The sequence below is a fragment of the Castanea sativa genome, chromosome 8 (assembly GCF_040712315.1).
Source record: "Castanea sativa cultivar Marrone di Chiusa Pesio chromosome 8, ASM4071231v1".
Taxonomy (NCBI): domain Eukaryota; kingdom Viridiplantae; phylum Streptophyta; class Magnoliopsida; order Fagales; family Fagaceae; genus Castanea; species Castanea sativa.
Window position 1 is genome coordinate 21,422,426 of NC_134020.1, and position 14,073 is coordinate 21,436,498.

At 37.9% G+C, this 14,073-nt stretch overlaps 1 protein-coding gene and 1 pseudogene across 1 annotated transcript; both read right to left on the bottom strand.

The window, feature by feature from the left end:
* LOC142607321 (elongation factor 1-alpha-like) overlaps window positions 1–14,073 on the bottom strand; it is a 45,296-nt pseudogene that overhangs the window by 22,540 nt on the left and 8,683 nt on the right.
* LOC142607553 (E3 ubiquitin-protein ligase JMJ24-like) lies at window positions 5,875–13,139 on the bottom strand. The gene is made up of 14 exons (XM_075779088.1): window positions 12,942–13,139; window positions 12,437–12,664; window positions 11,952–12,254; window positions 11,603–11,774; window positions 10,932–11,136; window positions 10,725–10,824; window positions 10,442–10,588; window positions 10,170–10,367; window positions 9,197–9,625; window positions 9,020–9,092; window positions 8,129–8,214; window positions 6,918–7,037; window positions 6,464–6,534; window positions 5,875–6,164 (listed from the first exon to the last, which is right to left on the bottom strand). Exons 1-14 carry the CDS (start codon window positions 13,137–13,139, stop codon window positions 6,065–6,067), a joined length of 2,430 nt encoding a protein of 809 aa, XP_075635203.1. The 3' UTR covers window positions 5,875–6,064.

Consider the following 14,073-nt stretch of genomic DNA (forward strand, 5'->3'; position numbering starts at 1 on the left):
ATGATTTGAATATTTGTGCGTTTAGTTTTTTTTTTTTATTTAATTTGAGTATGATTAATGATTTTTTTTTTTTTTTGTTTAGAAACAAATGGTAATGATTGAGTATATATGTTAATGTGGGGTTTGTACATGCATATGATGTAACAAGTTAGTGTATATATGCTAGGCTTTTTTTTTTTTTTTATAAGAAGTAAAAAATATTTAAGATATATTTGTATTGTTAGGCTTTTATCACGGCTATTTTTGTTGTTGTTTGGTTTAATATTTGTTATTATTTTTTTGTTAGAATGATTTGAAATTTTGTAGTGGGGGTAAGTGTTGTCTTTGGTTTTTTTATTTGTTTGAGTATGAAATGATAATGATTGAGTGTGTTTGTATGTGATGTGGAGTGAGTATATGCAAATGTGGGGTGTGTTGGATGTAAGGAGTTGTAATTTTTGTACTTTGAGTACATAAAAATGTTTTGTAATTGTGTTAAAATATGTCACTAACATATTACCCTTGACTCTAATAGGTTCACAATCTCTGAAGAATATTGACATAAATCTATACTACGGTGGACCCTTTTTCAATCCTGAACAGATTGACGGATTTGCATTTCAAGGGCCGAAGATCGAATGCTATTACATGATGATACGTCGTAAGTTGAAGACATTGAATGATTTGAAGATGAAAATAATGAAAGAACTGAGTTTGAGCCCTACTTGTTATGACATAAATATTATTCATCGTTACCCACAAGAAGTCCTTCATGAACGGATAAATTACAAGTACATGGCGATCAAAGAAGATAAACATGTAAAGGTCATGTTTAATAGGATCCATAAAATGCCCCAAGTAAATGCTACTGAGTTGTACGTAAGTTCTGAGCCGTTCGTAAAAGTTGATGTCGAGGAGTTGCAGCAACAAACAACTACATCTTTGCAATTTACAGCCTTAGACGATGGATGCACTACAATGGGAGGTTACACATTCCCATCTCAAGATTATGCTGCCAATACTAGTGAAAAACTTCAACCTCAAGAGACATATTTAGGGGTGGAGGACGAAGATCATTTTGCGAATAATGAGGAAAATCTTGATGATATGGATGAGTATGAAGAGAGGATTGAGCGAGGTGACTTTGAGAAGGATGTGGATGACCATGAACTTGCTTCCAATTTTGAAGAGGAAAATATGGAGTGCCATGATGAAGGTGATGCGGACAATGATATTGGCGTCCAGCATGTTACAAATACGACCACTGCCTACACATCTCCTACCGAGTCATTCTCCACAAATACTTGGAAAAATATGATTGATCCTTCACGTCTTCAGATACCATTTGTTTCTACTTAGGAAGATGGGATGCATTTTAATAAAGGGTTGACTTTTGCAAATAAAGAGACGGTGAAGCGTGCATTGATAATATACACAGCAAAGGATAATAGAAATTTTATAATCTGGAGGTCGACCAAAACTAAATTGTGCGCTGCGTGCATTGACACCAACTGCAAGTGGTACGTTGGGGCATTCATGAAGGCTAAATTAAATGGTCTGTGGATGGTCACGTCTTATGTGGGTCCACATAGTTGTATACCCTTTGGCCTGCAAAGAGCCGGTAAAACGATGGATTCTAATTTTGTTGCATCAGAAATTGTGGGAAAATTGCGACAAAATCACACTGCTCGTATTGATGAGCTCTGGGGCCACATAGATACTAAGTATAATCATTAGCTCTCTTACTATAAGGTATGGGATGCAAAACAAAAAGCAATTGCTAAGATATTTGGAGATTGGGAGGAGTCTTACCAAAGGTTGCGAAAGTTGTTGTTGGCATACTTGGATCAGGATTCGGGTACCCAGTACACCTATTGGACCATACCTAGCCCCATATATGGTACTACGTTATTGCGCTATGTATTTTGGGCATTCGCTCCATGCATTGCTGCATTTAGATATTGTAAGCCAGTGATCAGTATTGATGGGACTCATTTGTATGGTAAATATCGAGGGGTGTTAATGATTGCAATGGCAACGGATGCTAACCAAAAGGTTTTGCCTCTCGCCTTTGCAGTTGTGGACAAGGAGTCAGGGGCTAGTTGGGGGTGGTTTTTAGAGTGTCTCAAGAATTCGATAGGGCATGTGATACCTGACGAGGGCATTTGCATTATTTCTGACCGACATAAAGGTATCAAATGCGCCATTGCAGAGTGGCCTTTAGGTGATGACGGAAAGTTACAGGTACATCACCGATATTGCCTTCAACATGTTGCTAGCAACTTCAACACACACTTCGATGACTCGACTCTAAAGGCATTGGCCTTGAAAGCTGGATATGCGACTCATGAAGCTAAATTTAAGTCCATAATGCAAGCTATTAAGGATGTCGAGATTAATGCACTGAGGATGGTAGACCCTGATGATCCCCATCTTGAACGCTATATGCCATACACATATCTAATGAGTGAGGATGTGGAGAAATGGACCCAGTCACATGATGGTGGAAGACGTTACGGGGCAATGACAACCAATATCTCTAAGTGCTTTAATGGGGTACTTAAAGGTGCCCGTGGTTTGCCCATTGCTGCAATGGTTGAGTTCACTTGGTGCAAACTTGTTGCATATTTCCATGATCGACATAAAGAAATTACTTCTGATCGCTCTCAAGGTAAGGTGTGGAGTGATTATGCAATGAGGATCTATAACACAAATTTGCAAAAAACTTCAGGACACACTGTGAGGGAATTTAATCATGAAACTGGTTTATATCAAGTGGTTACCCCGTACAACGACCATAGAGGTGAAGGGGGAAACCACAGTCATGAAGTGCGCGTATTTGCTAGAACATATGGTTGTGGAAAGTGGCAAAACATTAAGATCCCTTGTTCACATGCAATTAAAGTTTTGCAACAATTGCATCTCAATGCGGCCAGCTATATTGACCTATGTTACAGTTTGGAGAACGCCATTCACACATATTCACATCAATTTGTGGTGCCAAAGTCAGAGTCATTGTGGAGGGACGTTCGCGGACCACGATGGGTGCCTGACCCAAGTCTGTTGTGGGCCAAAAGTCGTCCTGTGAAGTCAAGAATAAGAGATGAAATGGATGGGGTACAGCGAAAATGGGGAAGCCGAAACCCAGATTCGGACTTGAGGGAGATTCAACCGAGGCAGCGATGCGGAGTGTGTCATGAAGAGGGGCATAACTGCAGAAGATGTCCCAATTCCCTTGGGGGTTCGACAAGCGGTTCCCGTGGGGCTTCGACAAGCGGTAGTGCTACAAACTAGGCAAATGCCTTTGTTGTTTTGATATAATATGCTCAAAATCTGATTTGGTTTTTGTTCTTCGCATTTAGGAACTAACAACCGCATTTTAATGTTTTTCAGGCGAGCGGAGGCTCAATTTTGGAATGGAATTGTACGTGGGAGTTATGGTTATCTTTGGTATGGACAAGTGCTAGGCGACCATGTTGTATCAGTATGGACAAGTGTTAGGCGACTATGTAGACTATGTTGTATAGACTTAGTTGTTATTTTGTTTATTGCTGAATGTTGTTGTAATTGAACTAATAGCTATCCATTGTACTCGTTACATTAGTTGCGTTGTGCAGCTTTTGCCTATAATGCCAGCAACCGTAGTACTTTGGCATTAGTAGCACTTACTTCGGCAAGTTCAACCATAGGGGCCTTGTTTGAAGCAATGATAGCTAGTAATCACATTGTATGCCGGATGTACTCTGGTTAAATTTGTATGGTTTGTAGCTAAGAGGGCAACTATACTGCCCATGCCCAGTAACTATTTTAATCCAGTTTCTTGCATTCAATGTACTCTTCAATCAATGTTTGTATATAGCCCATGTGATGTGTTTTGGATCTGGTTTACAACTGCAGGGGAAGAAGAAAAAAATTTTCTGGTATACTACTGCAGGGGAAGAGTGTAAAAAAAAAAAAAAAAAAAACCCAGTAGAAATCGAGTGTCTAAAACTCGATTTCTAATCGGATGGCATAATGGTAAATACTGCTAGTACAAATCGAGCTACAAAAACTCGATTTTTATATGACTTATTTACCAAAAAACCACTGAAATGGAAATCGAGTTTCAGAGACTCGATTTCCACTGGAAATTTTTCTAGTGGCAGTTGCCCGTAAATATTTTTGAACTCTCTGTCTGGCGTACTCGCTGGTATTGAACTCGAGTTCCACTGATGGAAATCGAGTGTCTAATACTCGACTTTAATCGGATGGCATAATGGTAAATACCGCTAGTACAAATCGAGCTACAAAAACTCGATTTCTATAGGACTTATTTACCAAAAAACCACTTAAATGGGAGTCTCTGAGACTCGATTTCCACTAGGAATTTTTCCAGTGGCAGTTGCTCGTAAATATTTTTGAACTCTCTGCCTGGCGTACTCGCTGGTATTGAACTCGAGTTCCACTGATGGAAATCGAGTGTCTAATACTCGAGTTACACTTTATTTTATTTTTTTTCCTTTTTTTCCTTTGTTTTTTCAGAACTGTATTTGAAACTAAGAAAACTATGAAATTGAACTTGTTGTCCCTATCTATCTTAAACTTTCAATGGGTAATTTGAGACTTCTGGAATTACATTGTTTTAGTTTAAAAATTATAAACCAAATTTTGAAACCCACTCTTGTAATGCTTTGATCTCTAGTTACAAGCCTTTCATGAAATGAGTCAATGCGAGGATCTTTGCCTGGAAAGGATTTTCACCTAGTAATAGCTCTTTTTATGTATTCCATCCTCCTTCATTTTGTACCGGTTATTAGCTGACGCTTGAAGTGTTGCCCTAAACCTTGTACTACTTAATTGTATTTAATTTAATTTCCTCTTCACCAAACAAAAATAAATAAAATAAACATAACATCACTCCTCAGTAAGTCCCATTCCCACTCGAGAATGCTGGTAAACAAGTCCGCAATATTTGATACGTTCAAACCTACCATGAAATAAGCACCAACTTGGGGGCTGCTCCTAGGCATCTCTCATGGCCTCAGGCCACAGTAGAAAACTTCAAGTCAAGAGTAGATTAAAATATAAAACAAGAAGGCTTTGCTAGATGGTACATTGTAACCATTAAAAAACAGGTACTAAACATAAAAATAGCATTCAAATGCCACTCATCTCAACGAATCATGCTCTATTATTCAAATATTTGCGTTCATATTCATGATAAAATCACAAGGCTGGTACAGTTTAAGTGCCAAAAGAAAGGAAGAAGAAAAAATTACGTAATGTGACAACAGAAAACGGCTTGAAGCAGCTCACTAAGACTTTTGAACAGCCAAAAAGGGAAAGTAATCGAGTCTCTATGAACTTTAAAATTCAAGAAGAACAAAAAAAAACACTATTTCTCAACACTACAAGTATTAATAAAAAAAATAACCATTGCTGGTCCATTATGTCATGAAAACTATCTCCACTAACAGCTTCCAATAATAGCTTTTAACTGAAAGCCAGTCAATATATTGTGAAGAACCAAAATCCTGCAGCTGCAATATAAAATGGTAGACTATTTACTTTGAATGCTCAGGCACCAGAATCAGCTTGGCCAGAGGTGAAATCAGACTTCCAAACAATTGCTCATTCATTTAGTCTCACCTTCTGATAATGAGGAGGATAGGAGAACACTACAGTTTCTTCATGCAATTTTTCCATAACAGGGATGTTTTTAAACTTCTTGCAACCTGTCCTCGTTGCCTGTACCTTTCCATGACTATTTTTCCCAGTACTTTCCTCTTTTCAAGGTGGGTTGGGAGATGGTATGAGGACCATGACTGTGACTGAGAAGATGGTGTATTGGAGATAAAAGTAATCTTATTAAGAAACACAGTTTGGACTTCAGACTTGTGACTACTACAAAACTAATTCAATAATATATTTTGCTTTCATTTTCTTCTAAACTATAATGGTTCTCATTAAATGCAGCACCAATGTCTAAAATCAGACCAGCTTAGGTTGTAGGGATGGGTAAAAATTACATATAATACATATATAATTGATATTTGCTCTTTAAACATTAGATTTCCTATACCTAAATTACAATTACTGTACACATTCAAGCACAAGTTATCTGTCTTCTCTTAATCATCTTCTCCATGTTCTCAGAAACCATTGCAGTCAAGTTAGGATCTTCAAATCCAAGCTCTGCGCCAAGTCTGCAAAGGAGAAATCAAATATTAACACAAATAGTAGTATTTAGGAAAACCTCAGACTACCCCATAGTCTTGGCTCCAACCACTCCTCGTTATGTAAAAAACACAATACTAGGCTTAATTGCAGACCCTTGCAGGGATGCAGCTTAATGCCATTGGGCAACAATGGCATTAGTCAGGCGTTAATTTCTATTTTTGTTCTTTTCTATGGAAGAGACAAGAATGTTGGAGAGAGAAAGAGAAGTGGGGGTGGGGAGGCAAGCAACAAGTACTACAACAGAATTAAGACTTAATTTGCTTACTTTGGATCAAGAACCAATTTCTGGACTTCTTTAATAGTTGAACTTGCTGCGTAAAGTGATATCTTTCCAACCTGTGTCAGAAACCAATATGAAAATGAGAACTCGCCAAAATAAAGAGAACAAGAATTTTTTGACAAAATAGAGGGGAGAGCGGAAGGAAGGAATTAAACAATTTCAAGCAATAAACTAAAGGGGTAAAACTTAAAGTTACAATACCTTTTGTGCATTACATTATGTTCTTCAATTAAATTCAAACACAAAAATGTATATTGAATTTAATTGTCCTTGGAAATGACAACACTGCTTGTGTCAATAAATCCAGGTGTTTGAATTTAATTGGGAAACCTAATGTACTAAATATAAGGTATTGTATCTAAGTTTTGCCAAAAATAAAGAATGACAGAAGGAAAAGGAAGGAAATGAATACTTCTAGGAAAAATTTCCTTTGTTTGACCTCCAACACCTGCAGATTTGCTTCATGGTTGTTAGGGAGACAGCGGATTTCTTCAGCCAATCTTACAGCCTCCCCCAGACTTTCAGGAGATAAGAAATCAAGCCCCAACTGAACATTGGACTGAGAATTTTAAAAGGAAAGCAAACATCAATCTAGTGCTACAAACCCAATTTCACAAAGAATCTGGAATAACTTTCTAAAATTTTCAACACATCTAAATTCAGTGTCTAATTTTCTACTAATTCAACCATCTATCAAAATAGTTTCTACTAATTTAAGTTGTTTCATAAAGAACAAACAGGGAGTCTGCTTCAGCTTTCCACCCAGGGCCGTACTACATCATGAAGCACATTGCACGGAAGCATGTGATATAAATTATGAATTGAAGACACAGCTTTTGTGGCAAAAGTTAATTTCCTCTTAACTTTCAATAATTGGGCAGTCCAAACTTCATTAAAAATTTCACTCCTTCATTAGCAAGCAAATACTGATAAAGAACTTATTGGAAACCATCTACTGCAACTACTGAGAAAATTATAAAAAACATATATATTTGAAATGGTTTACGCACGCACACATGTATATAGACATAAATATACAGGTGCACAGAACTATATATTTTAGCGACTATAATAATAATGAGTTTTTTAATTTATAATGAACGTTGAAAGTGGGGTTTTAAAGCTCCCCATTTGGCCCACGATTTAATGTTGTAGCCAGGACTCACTCAAGATTATGAAAAGATCAAATTCCCATAACCTTCCTAACTGCAATGCTTGCGAATAAGAACGAAGATGAAGCCAAAATTCTTCAAGAGGAAAGATATATATCCTCATGAAAGACACAAAGAAAGTTTTAAAGCAACTAACATCTTAAGCAACATGACCAGCAGTGCCTGTCTTGCAGATAACCAAAATAACATCCTTCCATTAAAGAAACAAGAAAGAAATAACCCTTCCGAAAGACAACAGTCTAAGCTTCTAATAAGACAATGTCTAAATTACTCCAATAGTCCAGATACACTCTAACGAATATAACATATAGACCCTTCAATCTCTCATCAAGACTTTTAAAGCAATATTCCAATCACGAGTCAAGAGAAACATTATTTCATTCAAACTCAATAATTTAAGTAAAAACATGTAATATTGGATTCGCTAAAAAAATTAGAGTTATACTAGCATGAAGGTAATCAACCATGGTGAACTTACCTGGAGATTTCTCACTTGGAAAGGGCATCCTGCAGGGACAAATACAGCTTGCCCCAAATGCTGTTCAAATGACCATGGCTCAACTCCTGAGGAAGAGGAAAGCTCTTTAGATTTTAAACAAGCATTCAGAAATGCCATAGAAAGTACTTATGATTCAACATCAACACACAAATTGCATGAAAGGGGAGCTGTTATAGAGGGAAAAGATTCTAGAAAGAATCCAAAAAAAAAAAGCCAGCTTGGTTTTAAATGAAAAATTAGCGTTCTCCTAGTTTATTTATTTTTATAAGTTTTTAGTGAAAGGATACACGAATTTCATTAAACTCCCTAGAAAGTACTTATGATTCAACATCAGCAGACAAATTGGATGAAAGGGCAGCTGTTACATAGAGAAAAGATTTTAGCAAGAATCCCAAAAAAAAAAAAAAAAACGCCAGCTTAGTTTTAAATGCAAGATTGGTGTTACTGCAAATTTTTCAAACCACAGGCTTCTTCCTTTTGTCGAATTTGGTTTGAACAAAACTCTTTCTTTTTCTTTTTTCTTTTTTGATAGGTTTGAACAAAACTCATTCTTAGTGGTTAGCTTTTCCATAACTTTGTCTGTGCCATATACATTTCAAAAACAACCAACATGCTTAGTTGGAAATGACGTGAAATATATCAGAATATTAGACAAACATAAAACCAGTATTACATTTAACTTTTTTTCTTTTCAAGGAAAATTCCTCAGAGAAATACAGTTAATAGCAGGAAAAATTCCCCCAAATAATCCAGTAAATAGTCATGTTGAAAAGTTCTACACATCTCAAACATACATCTTAGGTCAAAAGAAGTATTCTGTCTCCAAAGCTTGATCAATAATTAGGAAAATCAGTTGTTACTTATCCTTACCAAATTCTTCCTTTAGCTTTCTTTTATGATGCCCATTCAGGAATACCGTTTCTTCATAAAGATGCCTTTTCACCTGAAAACCCAAAAGTTGTTAGGAGCACACATTAAGCAAGCCAATTACGGTATATTCAATTAAAAAAAAACTACATTTACTAAGATTATAAGATAAAAACTTACTAAATCATTTGATACTCCATCAGGCTTCCCAAATTCTTTCCAGTGAATTCTTAAATAATCAGTCACCTTTGGGACATCCTGCCGGCGAAAAACATCCCATAGAACTCCAGGATCACTCCTTTCAGGGACATTTTCACCCTCTCTGTTTGATGTTTCACAATTGACATTATTCTCTTTAACATCAGCAGTTTCAATCCCCTGATCCACCATTGACTCATTTTCATTTTCATCCACTTTTGCACCACATTCATTCTGCACACTTTGACTACCAAGCAATATATCAGGGGACCCTTCCTCATCCAAATCTGCTTGTGGATCCTCCAGTGATTCTTTCATCTCAGAATCCTCAAAGGATTTTTGTATCTTTTCAATCTTTACACTCTGCTGGCCTTGTAGATTCACATTACAAGTATGCACCAATAGGTATACCTGACCATAGTTCAATGATGTCAATTCGATTTGACTCATCACTTTGTTGGTTTACATCAGATGACAGAATGGGTGATAAAAATAAGATAAAAGCTCATGATGTTAAGACTCCAGCAACAAACAGATTAAGGGTTTTCAACCCATACAGCAATGTAGATTATATTATGACATATTTATAACAGTTGAAGCAACCTAAATTAAATAAGAATAACAATCAGGTTCTATGGTTATTAAGTGCTTGTTTATAATACTGGATGTATAATACAGTATTATTATATACAATTTGAGAACCATGAAATTAGAGGTTAAAACTTGAGATGCATACATGATTAACAATTGTGCAAAGAAATATTTTAGCGTTTTTTCTAATTTGATATGCTTAATATTTTTAGGGGGGGGGGGAGTATACAGAAAATACAGCTTACAAAAATTTTCAAACACAAACTGCCAATCAAATGCAACAGTTTGGTACAAAAAAAGTATATCTAAAAAGTTAACATCATCAAGAATAGGTCAATGAGAAAGGGGAAGAATAATAACTTACCATGTCACGCATATTGAAATGAAGATTGGTCACTGGATCGCCTCTACCAAGTTCTTCATAGGTCCCATAAGAAATAAAAATTTTAGGTCCTACATCATTCTGCAAGGAATAATGAGGCAATTTTGCAGCAACATTTAGAAGACCCCACTTGGAGTGGATATACTCAAGTAAGGGCAGTTTACTGATAAAATCAGGTCTCTGGTACATACCCAAAAAATTAAAATATAAAGAGAGAGAGAGAGAGTATTTTAAATGTCACTGGGAGCATGAACAAACGACATCTTACCATTCAACTTTTTTTGTAGTTCTACTTCAGAAGCCTGCTCATGATGGATTTGCTTAACTACCGGAAGCACCGAAGATAATAAGCAGTGAAGATATTTCAACTTGTCTAGAACAGGTATTTCACGTATTCTAACCTGAAACTCAAAAAAAATTATAATAATAGAGATCAAAGAACCATGCCCAGTGAAACTTGGTAAGCATACTTCACAATATTAATGAAACTTAATCATGTAAAGAAATGGTGGCCTCTCCAACCCATATATGAAATACCTTTTTTGAATTATCTGAACGCAAGCACACTTTGCAACTACAAGTACCCCGGCATGCAGGGCAACTTCTCTGAATTTCTTCCAATGGAATATCTAAGTACCTAAGGTAGTGAAGCATGAAAATCAGGTCATAAGAGAAGCATAATGACTAAGTTGTAAAAATTAAAACAAAAATACCATCTCACATCTAAAGTGATAAAATACTAACCATGTGGAGATACAGCTATCACAATATCCTCTCCTATCACATTTAAGGCACCAAGTAACTTTATCTCTATCATTCCTCCGGCATTGGTGGCAAGGTTGCCCACCGGCTTCTTCATGGGAATCTGTACTTCCATCAGAGTCCTCCTGGAAAAAAAAACTTGTAAACCCTGGCATCAGATAACATAGAAGTGGTAGAGAAAGGGTTCCTAAATATTAATAAAGGGTAGAAATACAAAGTGATAGACCCACCCAAAAAACTCTTGAAACAAAATCAAATATCAACATTGAATTTTGAATTAGTCATTCTTAAGGATAAGGCTCCACTTCATTGATAAAGGGATTTTCAATTTTAACCAAACAATAATGATGTATCTCTCACACCACATGGCTTATACGGTATGTTTCCATCTTCAGTCCATATATCCTTTTTGTGTGTGTGATATTAATAGGCAGTATCAGAGATCATTAACAATAACTTCCTTATGATATTCTTTAGTCTAGCTTTGAAGTTTGCAGGAGAAGCAAGGTATCAAAAGGATTGAAAGGGAACAAAGTAATCAAGTTTCATTTGTTTCATCGTCTGATCCAGCTAGAATGGCAGTAAAAGAGCTGGAGCCAAGGTTTTTTGTTATTTAGGTAATAATAATTTCAAAAGTAACAGCTGTAAAATGCCTAACCAATAGCCCATCCCATGAATGTTGATGAGTTTGCATAATACCTCTTTAGCACAAAGACCACGCATCTCTACGGTCATTTCGTGAGCCAAATTTGACCACATAGCTTCTTGTTGTACTGCTGTTTCTGCAGTATTAAGAAATCTCCTCCGTTCGAGCGCTATTCTTGCCTGTTTAAGACATGAGGCTCATATCACTGCCACTGAATGTCAAGTAGATTTGACAATTGATGCTAACAAGAAAATCAAATAAAAATGTTTTTTTTTCTTGTTTGATAAGTGAAAACCAATTGCAAATGTAAACATAGAAATCTTTGTCTCTCTTCTATCTAATTACCTTTTTTGAACCTTACGCCGTCGCGTATAATGAGGAGGAGGTCTTGCATGTCCTTTGTCAAATGCCTCGGGCCCAGCATTGTGTCCATGTTTGTGCCCCCCTGTCCCACAAGGAGGTGCCTTTGCTATGCGTTTCGGCCGACCTGCTACCTTTGCAGGTAACCCGACAGGCTGCTCAGCGTGAACATGGGGTGGGTCAATGCCTGAAGAAGGGCCAGTGGATGTACTGTGGGAGGGTGGCTGCGTGTGCATGTCAGGAGGGGTTGGATCAAGACCCAGGTCAAAGGATGGAATGGGTGACAGCTCAAGAAATGACTGTGGGGTGGGTGGACGGATGTCAGACCCAAGACATGGATGTGGAGTGGGTGAAGGGATGGTGGTGGGGCTAGGGGATGAATGTGGGATGGGTGAGGGGATGATGGGGCTAAGGGATGGATGTGGGATGGGTGAGGGGATGGATTTGGGGTGGATGGGTGGGGATCGGGGGTAGGGACAACTCTCGGGGTAGCAACAGGCGAACGAGACCCACGTCCGACAAGAGCTCTGCTCGTGCTTGGGCTTTGAGTAGGCGCTGTCGCAGGAGTAGCTGCCTCCTCATTCCGGGCCTCAGGGATAGGAGGTTGTACATGGCCAATCTCCTGCACTTCCTTTAGCACATCAGTAATGTCCTTGTGGTCCTTCGTGCCCACTGGGTGACGCCTCAACAAACGGGCGTATCCTTCAATCTGACATGAAAAAACCAGGTATATTAGTAATGCAATACCAATTGAACAATGGCAATCGATAATAAAATAAACGTTGGTTTTGAATTGGTTCTACTAGTAATAATTGCAAGTTATAGGGAGACCAAATGTTACCTTTGACTAAATTTAAATTATCTTTTCTATTAAAGATGTAGCTAGCACATAGAGTAGACAAAATGCTAATTAAAAATTCAACAGATGGAAAAGTTACAATTATAATCAATCTAGCATCGAGGACATTGATGAACCTTCGAGTTACCCTTTTGTACCAATCGAAGTACTCGTGTTGTGGAGGCATATCACCAAGCATTGCTTCACAACACTGTTGAAGGCGATTACCCCTCTCTGTAATATGCGCAGCATGTTTCCGCATCCAATCAACACCAACCTTCCCCCTCAAATCAATGGCATGAAGCACTGTATCGGTGTCAACATTATGGGGAATTTCTTGGATCATCCCGAATTGACGAACGACACAATCCGGTGTATGTTTATCTACTAGGTGGAAACATACAAGTGGCACCGTTGCTGTCCACACGGCCCTCCCTGCAACTCACGACGGCGGAAGGTCCTCAAATTCAGCTTCATACGGCTGCCACACCACCTACAACAGCTAAAAAACAAGTACGCAACACATTAGGCAACAATGTTTATATGTCAAAGTTCACCAAACCTATATCTTGTTCCTAAACATGTTAAATAAGGCATTTTCATACCTGGCCTGGCAACATTGAAGCTATTTGCTCACGATACCTGTCCAGGAAGATGTGGGCGGGCCTGTTTTTCTTGTTTGGGACCCACAACCACCTACAATCCAGAACAAGGGATCATATTAACCGAATCATATAATTTAGGAATTTGACACAAAATTATAGTGTATAACCTCTGTTTAAAATTGTTTAATAAAGACTTAAATAATTCCTAGAAGCTTTTAAAATAAATAAATTGAAGTTACATGACGTGTATGAGGTAGAGACTTACTTCAGGGACAGTGGACCACGAACTGGAGGACCATAAGCACCCACTGGCGGGCCATGTTCAACTGTCGGGCACAAATATGGGAACCTGGCCCATGCCCAATACTGGACCAACAGCAAACACCCACCAATCTGATTAGCTTTCTTATCACTTGCCCTACATAACTCTCGGTACAACCATGCAAGGCAAGCACTTCCCCAGCTATACCTTCGTGGGTTGCGAAGGTCTTCCAACTGCTGCACCCACATTAGATGCACCCTATCGCCGGATTTGTCCATGAAGATTGTGTCCCCTAGTAGTGCTAGGATGTAGCATCGTGCGTACTTATGCAACTGATCCTCTGTGGCATTAGGCGGCAATGGATTGGCAACAGCTTCCAAAAGCCGTTGGATGAGAATCCTCTGGCCATAAAG

Coding starts and splice junctions, on each gene's coding strand:
- LOC142607553 (XM_075779088.1), bottom strand. CDS start 13,139: ATGATCCAAGAAATTCCCCATAATGTTGACACCGATACAGTGCTTCAT. Junction 12,255..12,436: donor CGCCTGTTGCTACCCCGAGA/GTTGTCCCTACC, acceptor CCCACCCCACAG/TCATTTCTTGAGCTGTCACC. Junction 10,589..10,724: donor GTTCAGATAATTCAAAAAAG/GTATTTCATATA, acceptor TTTGAGTTTCAG/GTTAGAATACGTGAAATACC.